General features: G+C 39.0%; 1 protein-coding gene across 2 annotated transcripts in view; it reads right to left on the bottom strand.

The window, feature by feature from the left end:
- Positions 1-13,228, bottom strand: part of UGGT1 (UDP-glucose glycoprotein glucosyltransferase 1) — a 120,432-nt gene that overhangs the window by 64,193 nt on the left and 43,011 nt on the right. For both annotated transcript variants that reach the window (XM_041739615.1, XM_041739614.1), the window contains exon 17: positions 12,313-12,444. In XM_041739615.1, coding sequence (XP_041595549.1) covers positions 12,313-12,444 — 132 coding nt within the window. The remainder of the gene's footprint in view (positions 1-12,312; positions 12,445-13,228) is intronic.

Consider the following 13,228-nt stretch of genomic DNA (forward strand, 5'->3'; position numbering starts at 1 on the left):
AAAAAACAAATAAGGTGGGGGTAGCACCTGGGTAGCTCAGTGGCTGAACATCTGCCTTTGGCTCAGGTTATGATCCCAGGGTCCTGGGACTGAGTCCCATATCAGGGTCCCTACAGGGACCATGCTTCTCCCTCTGCCTGTGTCTCTGCCAATCTCTCTGTCTCTCATGAATGAATGAATGAATATTTAAAACACACACACACAAGGCAAGTGAGCAAATGGAAAGATACAACAGAACAATGGAATTGTGTTCAGTCTACCCAGAACAGACCTCATGACCAGCTGCAACCCTAAATCTGACTTAATACACCTTAAAAACGAAGGAGCTCAACACTAAAGCAAGAGTGACATCAGTATTATGGCTGAAGAAGAAGACATACACCATTGGTGCCCCCAATCCCGAACAATAAGTCAGCATTTAACCACAGACAAAAGTGCCTTTGTGGAAGCTTTGGGATCCAGCACCATATGCCAAGAAGTTCACTTACCCATGCATCAGGTAACAGCCATACAAGTTCAACCCTGGCTGTGGACTCTGTATTGGTTCATCAACTGGCTCCAGCCCCTCCCAGTCACAGCCTGAGGACCCCTAGAAAAAACTGTCTTAAACAATCACACCTTCAGACAAGAGACCTCTGTGTAAGTCCAGGTTTCCAGAAAAGAAGTTCCAAAACACCACTGGAGCAAAAGAAAAAAGAGATTGGATGCACCAGAGAAGATAAAAACAACAGTCTGACTTCACTTGGCCCCAGCACAGCTTAGGGCCAAGAAAGATTTTTTGGGCCTATGATGTCTCCTGCTGGGGAAACAGAGAACAAGTGAGCAAACAGTCGATTTCCTCCACTACAAGCAACACTGCCAAAAAAGCTCATTTTTCTCTTAACCCATCGAGAGTACTGAATTGTGAACTGTGTAATGGGGTAGAAAAAGGCTGGAAAAGGGCAGCCAATAGTACTCAGAAAGCACTCAAAGAGGATGGATCATACTTACTGCATCACAAACTCCATCAAGAGCTCACCCATGAACCACTGGGGACACTTCAGCCACAGATCCCACCAAATGGCTCACTGGCACACCTCATCTACACTCACCCTCACCCTGTGTCCAGCTCCTTGTATATGCTCCTTACAGTAGTGGCAAGAGTGAGCTTTACCAGATGGCTAGTGAGAAAGCACAGAAAGCCAGCCCAAACATGAGGGCAACAGAGAAAAAATACTGGAGCTTTATGGCCACCTCAAGGAAAGCAAAAGAAGGACAGTCAGCACCCCAGCCTTTGGCAATGTAGACTCCAAAAGTTAGGCACGGTTAAGAATTCTGTATAAGAAAGAATAAGTATGGAGCATATACATCCACAGATGGCCTGAGAAAGCCTCAGAATTCCTCGGTTTGACAGAAGGTACTTCTCTCCCAAAGGCAGTTTAGTAGAGACTGTGGGAGGTGACTGCTACCTCAAATGCAAAGAAGCAACAAAACTGCAAGGAACATCAAGAAAGCACAATTGCACCGAAGGATCACAATAATCATTCAGTACCCAATTCCAAAGAAGTGGATACCTATGATTTACCTAATAAAGAATTCAAAAAAGTTATTTAAAAAGAAACCCAATTACCTAGAAGAAAACACAAAGATAATTCAACAACAACAACAACAAAAAACCCCACAAAATTTCAAGTTTAACGAGAAAGAGAGAGAGAGAAATCATTTAAAAAAAAAAAAAAAAGCCAAACATATTCTGGAGCTAAAGAATACAATAAATTCTTTGGAAAGAAGAATGAAATAGCATTAATATCAGAATGGATCAAACAGAAAAAAGAATCTGTGAGTTAAAAAGAACTCTGAAATTATCCACTCAGAGGATAACAATAACAACAAAAACAATAGGAAAAAAATGTTATCTAGATGTTTTCCAAATTACTAGAGTTCCAGGAGATAAGAGGTTTGAGAAGGTGTTAAAAAGTTTACTTAAAGAAATAATGGCTGAGAAGTCCCCAAATGTGGGGAGTGATTTTATATTCAAGTTCATGAAGCTTATAGGTCACCAAACAAAATCAACTTAAAGAAATCCTCTGCAAGACACATAATAAAACTGTCAAAAATCAAAGACAAAGATAGAATCTTGAAAGCGGCAACAGAAAACACCTTGTCACTTATCGGGGAAGGCCAAGAGCAGACTTCCCAAAAGAAACCTTACAGACCAAGCAAGAGTGGGATGATATCAAGTGCTGAAAGGTAAACACTGCTAACCAAAGATATCCTGCCTGGCAACATTATCCGTTAGAAATGGAGAAAGACTTTTATAGATAAATCAAAGCTAAGACACTTCATCACCACTAAACTTGCTTTACAGGAAATGGTGAAAGGACCTCTTCAAGCTGAAATGAAAGGATGATACTAACATAAAAACATATGAAAATACATAAAATTGGTAAACACAAGTATATATTCATATACTATAAAATGGAGACGTGTTAGCCACTTACCTCTAATATAAAGGTTACGGGACATGAGTTTTGAAAATAACTATAGCTATACTAATTGGTTCATGAATGCACAATATAAAAAGAGATAAATTGTGACAACAAAAACAGAAACAGGGAGAGAGTAAAAAAGAGTAAATAAATTTTTGTATGCAATAAAAGATGTCAGCAGCATAAAGCACATCTTATGTATAGTGTCTCAAAATAACAAAGCAAAAATCTACAGTAGCTTCACAAAACATGAAGAGAAAGAGATCAAAGCATACCACTACAGAAAAATCAATTCACAAAAGAGGCAGGAAGAAAGGAACAAGGGAGACATAAACAGCCAGAAAATAACTAATAAAATGGCATTTGTTTGTAAATAATCTATGGGATACATCAATAGTCTATCAATAATACTCTAAATGTGACAATGTTAAATTCTCCAATCAAAGGGCAGAGAACATAGCCGGGTAGATCAAAGAAAAAAGAAAGAAAACAAGATTCAACTATATGAATCCACAAGAGTCAACTATATAAACCTACAAGAGTTTCATTATAGCTTTAAGGATACAGATAGGCTCAAAGTGAAGTGATGGAAAAAAATACTCCATGCAAATGGAAACCGAAAGACAGCAGGGGTAGCTATATTTATATTAGACAAAATAAGAGTTTAAACACAAAACTGTAATCACATGGAAAAAAAGATCCTTATGTAAAGGGGCCAATTCATTGAGAAAGCATAACAATTTTAAGTGTATGTACAGGCAACACATATTAAGCAAATATTAACAAATCTCAAGGGAGAAACAGACAACACAATGTGAGTACAGTGAAGAATTCAATACCTCACGTTGAACAATGGATATATAAACCACACAGAAATTAGTAAGGAAATACTGGACTTTAATTATACTGTAAACCAAATGGACCTAACAGATATATACAGCATACTCCATCCAACAGCAGCAGAATACATGGCTTCAAAAGCACATATGAAATATTCTAGAAATCAGTAACATGAGGAAAACTGGAAAATTTGCAAATATGTGGAAATTAACAAATGCCTTGATAATCAGTGAGTCTCAAAGAATAAATCAAAAGTGAAATAAATACCTTGAAATAAAATTAAAATGGAAACATAATGCATCAAAACTTACAGGATACAGCAAAAGTAGGTCTAAGAAGGCATTTTATAGTGATAAATGTTAACATTAAGCAAAAAGAAAGATCTCAAGTAAAAAGCTTAACTATATATACCTCTAGGAACTAGACAAAAAAAAGGAAGCAACTACACCCAAACTGCTGAAGGAAAGCAACAAAGATCAGAGACCAGAAAGACAAATGGAAAGTTCAAACTGTCTTGTAAAACTATGCTGTTTTTTAAAAAGATAAAAAAATTTAGCAAACCTTTAGCTAAATGAAGAAAAAAGAGAAAAATTTAAATAAAATCAGAAATAAAGCAGGAGAGAGGAGGGGCAAGATGGCAAAAGAGTAGGGGTCCTCAACTCATCTGGCCTCACAAACTTACATTGATAATTTTCTTTTTCTTTTCTTTAAAGATTTTATTTATTTATTCATGAGAGACACAGAGAGAGAGAGGGAGAGACATAGGCAGAGCGAGAGGCAGGTTCCATGCAGGGAGCCCGATGCGGGACTCAATCCTGAGGCTCTAGGATCATGCTCTGAGCCAAAGGCAGATGTTCAACTGCTGAACCACCCCGGCGTCCCACGTAGATAATTTTCAAAGCATCCTGACCACCTACAAATTTGACCTGAGATTTAATGAGAGAACAGCTGGAATGTTCCAAAGAAAAGTTTTCACTTCTAACAAGGGAGGAAGGTGCAAAAAAATAAAAAAGAATGAAGTGGGGTAAGGGAACTGTGACTTAGCAGGACTAGAGCAGAGCTGCAAAAGCCTCTGGGGCAGGAAAGTGTGGAGGCCGAGAAAAATTAAGGCCATTCCACCTCAAGTTTAGCATTAGCACAAGCACAGCCATCTTAGGTCCCTGGGAATAAGAGCTGAACTTTACAGGACAAACTGCAGACTGTCCTAGGCAGGGAATCCCATATCGGAAAGACAATAAAGCTCAGAATGCCCTCGGCAGAGAATGCCATATCGGATCTTAAGAAACTCTCCCATCCTTTCCCGCATATTGGAATAGAAAAAATTCCTCCACTCCTGAAGATCCCCTAGACCAGCCCATAAAAAACCCAGCTGTAACCCACCTCGGGGTCCAAGTCCCTGCTCTGCTGTATGGAGTACACTTGGACCCAAGCTCGAGCTTGTAAATAAACCCTCGTGTACTTGCATTGGTGTCGGCTCCTTGGTGGTTTCTCGGATTCACAATCTGTTTCTCGCACAACAGGAAGAACAGCCCTGGCAAAGTGGGTACTAAAAATCTGCGCAGTTTTCCCTGATGGAAAAGCGCTTAGCAGGGAAATCGGGCAGAATCGCCGGAGGGGCAGTGAAACCTAGAGAATTCCGGAGTCACTTTAAGCGGAGGGGCACCTGGGGGAAAGCGCACCCCAAACTGCAGTCTGACACCAGTAAAGCCCAAGAGCGCCTCAACCTTTGGGGCATTTGGGAGAAGCCAGTAGGTTATGGGCTGCTCCAGAGCTGCCTGTACCCTAGAGGCTGGCAACGGTGTTTGTGCCCTATTCCCTTCAGGAGAGGTGGCCCCCAGGACCACCGAGTCCAGCAGAACAGGGCCCCGGATCCCAGGGTGCCCAAGGGGACAAGGCCCACAATCCTGCGCTCCCCCTGGGACAAGTGGAATCAGGGAGGGCACAAGACAGGGAGAACTCTCCTGCCGCTGGGCACCCCCAAGCGGTGCAGATCAGCGCACCCGCTCTGGCCTCGACAGCATCTAGCCCAGTGCAGACTGAGAGCGGCCATTAGTCACTTGCTAGGAGCCAACTCCAGAGCTGGAAATCTGGCTGTCGCCATTGTTGTTGCTCCTCTTTGTTTCACCTTGTGGCTGTGAGAGGCCAAGCCTCTAGGGAACAAAGGCCTCACAGGATAAACGGCTCTTACTGAGCCCTGCACCCCGCAGGAGGCAGGACATCTCCCACCAGGCACAAACACCTGGAAATCAGCACAGCAGACCCTACCCCCAAAAGAACTGCTGGAAGGAAAGGGGAAAGCAAGTTTACTCAACAAACAGCATTGGAAAACTTCCACGACAGAAGAAAAATAGCATATAGAACTAGAGGGTCCCTTTTTTTTTCCTTTTTTCTTTTTCCATTATGACTCATTTTTATATCATACTAAAATTTTCCAATGCTTTTTTCTCTTTTCCCACCTAACTATAGAATTTCATCAACTCATTTTTAAGTCTTTTCATTTTTGCCTTCAAATTTCTATAATTACATGTCTTGAACATATTTTTCACCTCAGGATTCCCCTCAACGTATTCAATTTAATTTTGGTAGACATACAAGATACAGGTTGTTTTGTGCTTTTGTCTTTTCTACCTCGCCTTGTTTTTTCCACTGGTGGAAATTGGCACTTCTAAAACATGACCAACATACACCCAGAACCAAGTGGAACACTGTGTGGTTCATTCTGTGATATTATATTCTCTCTTCATTCCCATTCTGCCCCCTTCTTTTATCTTCTTTATGTTTTAGTGTTCAATGTTGGGGTTTCTATAAGTATTGCTGGTTTATATAAATTTGGGACTGAGAATCTTCTAACATACAGAACAAAACACACTCAAAACCAAGAAGATCACCTCATAGGACCCCTCAGGTAGACTGCATTCTTTCTCTACTACTACTTCCTCACCACTACCATCCCCCCTTGCCTTTTTTTTTTCCTCTTTACCTTTTTTTTTTTTTCTGTTCCTTTTTTCATTGTTTTTGGTTTTGGCTTTTTATTTTTACCACATTGTTTTAAAATTCCTTTTTTCACTTTAGTGGTTCTTTTGTTTTATTTTGTTCTGATCTTTTTCTTTTATTTTCTTGTCTCTGATCATTTCAGAATCATCTAGGATGGATTTTACTTAAGTGATGGTTGATATTTTTGACTCAACCTGCTCATACAGCCACTCTGCACTGGATAAATTGACTAGAAGGAAGAATTCACCACAAAAGAAAGAACCGGAAACAATACACTCTGCCACAGAGTTACAAAATGCAGACTTCAATACCATGTCAGAAAGCCAATTCAGAAACAATTATAAAGCTACTGGTGGCTCTGGAAAAAGGCATAAAGGAATCTAGACACTTCGTTATTGCAGAATTCAGATATAAACATGCCAAAATTAAAAACAGATTAAATGAGATGCAGTCCAAACTGTATGTTCTAACTGCTAGGGTTAATGAGGTAAAAGAGAGAGTGAGCAACATAGAAGACAAGTTGATGGTAGGAAGGAAGCTGAGGAAAAAAGAGAAAAACAATTAAGAGCCCACAAGAAAAGGCTTAGGGAAATAAATGATAGCCTGAGAAGGAAGAATATACATCTAACTGGGATTCCAGAAGAGGCTGAGAGAGAGGACCACAAACTATATTTGAACAAACAATAGCTGAAAACGTCCCAAATCTTGGGAAGGAAACAGGCATTGAGATCCAAGACATAGAGAGGACTCCCCAAAAATTAATAAAAATCGTTCAACACCTCGACATTTAATAGCGAAACTTGCAAATTTCAAAAATAAAGAGAAAATTCTTAAAGCAGCTTGTGACAAGAAATTCTGAACTTATATGGCAAGAAATATCAGATCAACAGCAGACCTCTCCACAGAGACCTGGCAGGCCAGAAAGGGCTGGCATGATCTATACAGGATAATAGATGAGACAAACATTCAGCCAAGAATACTCTATCCAGCAAGACTCTCATTCACAATAGAAGGAGAGAGAAAGAGCTTCCAGGATAGGCAGAAACTGAAAGAATTTGTGACCACCAAACCAGCTCTGCAAGAAATATTACGGGGGACCCTGTAAAAGAAAGAGGGAGCCCAAAAGAAACAATTCACAAAAACAGGAACTGCATAGGTAATATGATGACACTAAATTCGTATCTTTCAATAGTTACTCTGAACATGATTCCATCAAAAGACACAGGGTGTCAAGACTGGATAAAAAAGCAGGACCCATCTATTTGCTGTCTACAAGAGACTCATGTTAGACCTAAGGACACCTACAGCCTGAAAATGAAGGGGTACAGAAATATTTACCATTCAAATAGTCCTCAAAAGAAAGCTGGGGTAGCAATCCTCATATCAGATAAAGTTTATACCAAACACTGTAATAGATAAAGAAGCACACTGTATCAGACTTAAAGGGTCTATCCAAAAGGAAGACCTAACAATCATGAATATTTATGCCCCTAATGTGAGAGCTTCCAAGCATATCAATCAATTAATAACCAAAGTAAAGACATACTTAGATAATAATACACTAACAGTAGTAGACGTCAACACGGCACTTTCAGCAAATGACAGATATTCTAAGCAGAACATCAGCAAAGAAACAAGGGCTTTAATTGATATACTAGACCAAATAGATTTCACAGATATATACATATATATAACTTTCCATCTGAACGTAACTGACTACACATTCTTCTCAAGTTCACATGGAACTTTCTCCAGACTACACCACATACGGTCTCGTATCACAAATCAGGTTTCAACCAATACAAAAAGATTGGGATTGTCCCCTGCATATTTTCAGACCACAATACTTTGAAACTAGAACTAAATCACAAGAACAAATCTGGAAGAAACTCAACACAGGGAGGTTAAAGAGCATCATACAAAAGACAAATGGGTCAGCCAGGAAATTAGAGGAGAATTAAAAAGATTCATGGAAACTAATGAGAATGGAGATACAATTGTTCAAAATCTTTGGGATACAGCAAAAGCAGTCCTGAGAGGGAAATACATCACAATACAAGCATCCCTCAAAACATTGGAAAAAACTCAAATACACAAGCTAACCTCGCACCTAAGGGAACTGGAAAAGACCAGCAAAGTAAAGTCTACACCAAGCAGAAGATAGTTAATATAGATTTGAGCAGAACTCAATGAAATAGAGACCAGAAGAACTGTAGAACAGATTAACAAAACCAGGATTTGGTTCTTTGAAAGAATTAATAAGAGAGATAAACCCCTAACCAGTCTTCTTAAAAAGAAAAAGGACTCAAATTAATAAAATTATGAATGAAGGAGGAGCGATCACAACCAATAACAAGGATATACAAATGATTTTTAAAACGTATTATGAGCAGCTATATGCCAAATAAGGCAACCCAGAAGAAATGGATGCATTTCTGGAAAACCACAAATTACCAAAACTGGAACAGGAAGAAAAAGAAAGCTTGAACAGGCCAATAACCAACAAGGAAACTGAAGCAGTCATCAAAAACCTCCCAAGACACAAAAGTCCAGGGCCAGATGGCTTTCCAGGGGAATTCTATCAAATGTTTAAAGAAGAAACAATACCTATCCTACTAAAGCTGTTCTGAAAGATAGAAAGGGATGGAGTACTTCCAAACTCGTTCTATGAGGACATCACCTTAATTCCAAAACCAGACAAAGACCTCACCAAAAAGGAGAATTATAGACCAATATCCCTGATGAACACAGATGGGAAAATTCTCACCAAGATACTAGCCAATAGGATCCAACAGTACATTAAGAAGATTTTTCACCATGACCAAGTAGGATTTATCCCCGGGATGCAAGGCTGGTTCAACACTCCTAAAGCAATCAATGTGATTGATCATATCAACAAGAGAAAAAACAAGAACCATATGATCCTGTCAATAGATGCAGAGAAAGCACTGGACAAAATACAGCATCCATTCCTGATCAAAACTCTTCAAAGGGATAGAGGAACATTCCTCTATATCTTAAAAGCCATTTATGAAGAGCCCACAGCAAATATCATTATCAATGAGGAAACACTGAGACCTTTCTCCTAAGATCAGGAACACAACAGGATGTCCACTCTCACCACTGCTATTCAATATAGTACTAGAATGGAAGAAAGAAGAAAGAAGAAGTCGTCTGATTCTGCCTCAGCAATCAGACAACAAAAAGAAATAAAAGGCATTCAAATTGGCAAAGAAAAAGTCAAACTCCCCCTCTTCACAGATGACATGATACTGTATATAGAAAACCCAAAAGTCTCCACCCCAAGATTGCTAGAATTCATACAGCAATTCGGCAGTGTGGCAGAACACAAAATCAATGCCCAGAAATCAGTGGCATTACTATATAAACAATGAGACTGAAGAAAGAGAAATTAAGGAGTCAATCCCATTCACAACTGCACCCAAAAGCATAAGATAGCTAGGAATAAACCTAACCAAAGAGGTCAAGGATCTATACCCTAAAAACTACAGAACACTTCTGAAAGAAATTGAGGAAGAGATAAAGAGATGGAAAAATATTCCATGCTCATGGATTGGAAAAAATAAATATTTTGAAAATGTCTATGCTACCCACGGCAATTTACATGTTCAATGCAATCCCTATCAAAATACCATGGACTTTCTTCAGAGAGTTGGAGCAAATCATCTTAAGATTTGTGTGGAATCAGAAAAGACCCCGAATAGCCAGGGGAATACTGGAAATAAAGAAAACCAATGCTGGGGGTATCACAATGCTGGACTTCAAGCTGTATTTCAAAGCTGTGATCATCAAGACAGTATGGTACAGGCACAAAAACAGACACATAGATCAATGGAACAGAACAGAGAACCCAGAAATGGGCCCTCAACTCTATGGTCAACTCATCTTCAACAAAGCAGGAACAATTATCCCCTGGGATAAGGACAGTAAAATGGTGTTGGGAAAACTGGACAGCCATCGTGCAGAAGAATGAACCTGGACCATTCTCTTACACCATACACAAAGATAAACTCAAAATGGTTGAGAGCTCTAATGTGAGACAGGAATCCATCAAAATCCTAGAGGAGAACACAGGCAACACCCTTTTTGAACTTGGCCACAGCAACTTCTTGCAAGATACATCCATGAAGGCAAAAATGAACTACTGTGACTTATCAGGATAAAAAGCTTCTGCACGGAAAGAAACAATCAACAAACTAAAAAAACAACCTACAGAATGGGAGAAGATAGTTACAAATGACCTATCAGATAAAGGGCTAGTATCCAAGATCTATAAAGAACTGATTAAATTCAACACCCAAGAAACAAACAATCCAATCATGAAATGGGCAAAAGACATGAATAGAAATTTCACCAAAGAAGACACAGACATGGCCAACAAGCACATGATAAAATGTTCCACATCACTTGCCATCAGGGAAATACAAATCAAAACCACAATGAAATACCACCTCACACCAGTGAGAATGGCGAAAGTTAACAAGGCAGGAAACAACAAATGTTAGAGAGGATGTGGACAAGGGGGAACCCTCTTGCACTCTTGGTGGGAATGTGAACTGGTGCAGCCACTCTGGAAAACTGTGTGGAGGTTCCTCAAGAAGTTAAAAATAGACCTGCCCTAGGACCCAGCAATTGCACTGCTGGGGATTTACCCCAAAGATACTGTAGTGAAACGCCGGGACACCTGCACCATGTTCATAGCATCAATGTCCACAACAGACAAACTGTGGAAAGAGCCACGATGCCCCTCAACAGAAGAATGGATAAAGAAGATGTGGTCTATACATACAACGGAATATTAGCCATGAGAAAGGACGAATGAATACCCACCATTTGCTTGGATGTGGATGGAACTGGAGGGTAATATGCTAAATGCAATAAATCAATCTGAGAAGGACAATCATATGATTTCACTCATATGTGGAATATAAGAAATAGTGAAAGGGATTATAAGGGAAAGGAGGGGAACTGAGTGGGAAAAATTAGAGAGGGAGACAAACCGTGATAGACTCCTAACTCTGAGAAACAAACAAAGGGTTGTGGAAGGGGAGATGGGCAGGGGGAATGGGGTAACTTGGTGACAGGCACTGAGGAGGGCACCTGATGGGATGAGCACTGCGTGTTAGACTATATGTCAGCAAATCGAACTTAAATAAAAACGAATGTAAAATAAAAATAAAAATAAATTTTTAAAAAAAGAAATAAAACAGGAGACATTACAACTGACACCACAGAAATGCAAAGGATCATGAGACTTCTATGAAGAATTTATACACCAACAAACTAGAAAACCAAGAAGAAATGGATACATTTCTAAAACCAGTAATAGCAAGACTGAACCAGCAAGAAATATGTCCTTCACTTAAAAGTAAAAAAAAATAATTCATAAATATTTTTATTATTTTAAATTAAAATGTCTCAGAAATGTATTTAGATCCTTTGCCTGAAGATTTATTTTCAATAAACCAACTACATTGTTCCTGCTTGCAATAGATAAAGTTCCTTTTAACTGTACTTAATGTTTCACAAAATAAAGTATTATCTTTAAATAAAAATTTTAAATGTTTCCCTATATCCTTATTACCACCCTTTCCCATTCTGCTTATTATGTTTCTTAATATGTTTTTATCTTTAGCCTACACAACTAAATAAATGATATACATAAATATTATAAGTCATACATCATACACTTCTAATAGCTTTTATGTGGAACATACATCATAGAAGTACTACCACTGCACCTGTGAAGAAGAAAATTTGTTTTTCAATTTAACAGTTAATATGCCAGCCAAAAATCAGTGGTATCTTCACAAAATTGAAATATAAACTGCATTCGTAAACACAGAAAAGTAACCTGGTTTCTAAGTTAAATGCTAGGTACCTAAATACTTGAACCACCACTACCTTTATTAATAACAACTCCCTAGAAAGGGGAGGTAAGGAAAGAATAGCGTTGCAGTCCAATGAGAACTGCCAAAGAATTTCTCACCTTCCGGTTCTGGTCATAAGCAGAGTCAATCCCCAAAATGCTATTCACTTCAACATACGGATACTTCTTTTCCAGGACACTGACCACATGTTCAACTTTTACTTTTTCTCCAGTCCTTACTTTGTTATATATCTGAAGAAAGAAAAATCAAGTAATCAAATATACTTTTAAATCCAAATTTCAGAATGTTTATTACAAAAGATTTCTGAATGTAAAGCGAAAACATGGCTATTTTTCTCGAAAGGTAAAATGGAACATGTTAGCAATTCTCCCTTTTTTATATACTTCCTTAAGGTATCTTCTTATATTAGAAACTACGTATTCTTTTTTTTTTTAAGACTTTATTAGAGACACAGAGAGAGAGAGAGAGAGAGAGAGAGAGAGAGAGAGAGGCAGAGACACAGGCAGAGGGAGGAGCAGGCTCCATGCAGGGAGCCTGACATGGGACTCGATCCCAGGTCTCCAGGATCATGGCCTGGGCTGAAGGCAGCGCTAAACCGCTAAGCTACCAGGGCTGTCCGAAACTACATATTCTTAAAACGACCCAATTAGTTCATACTCATATTAAGTCTCAAATGCAAAAATGTGTTAATTTTTTTAAAATCTGACTGCCTTTATATAATCATTGAAATAAGAACTCATGGCCTTGAGGCACCTAGGTGGCTCAGTGTTGAGCATCTGCCTTTGGTTCAGGTCGTGATCCATGGGTCCTGGGATCAAGTCCCATATCGGGCTCCCCACAGGGAGCCTGCTTCTCCCTCCGCCTATGTCTCTGCCTCTCTCTGTATCTCTCAGGAACAAATAAATAAAATCTTTAAAAAAAAAACAAACAAACTCATGGCCATGATGTTTAGGGGAGAAAGTTATATGTATGGCAAAATCCTTGTTTTTAAAACAGCAGGTATAAACCAAATAA

This window comes from Vulpes lagopus, chromosome 24 (assembly GCF_018345385.1).
Source record: "Vulpes lagopus strain Blue_001 chromosome 24, ASM1834538v1, whole genome shotgun sequence".
NCBI lineage: Eukaryota > Metazoa > Chordata > Mammalia > Carnivora > Canidae > Vulpes > Vulpes lagopus.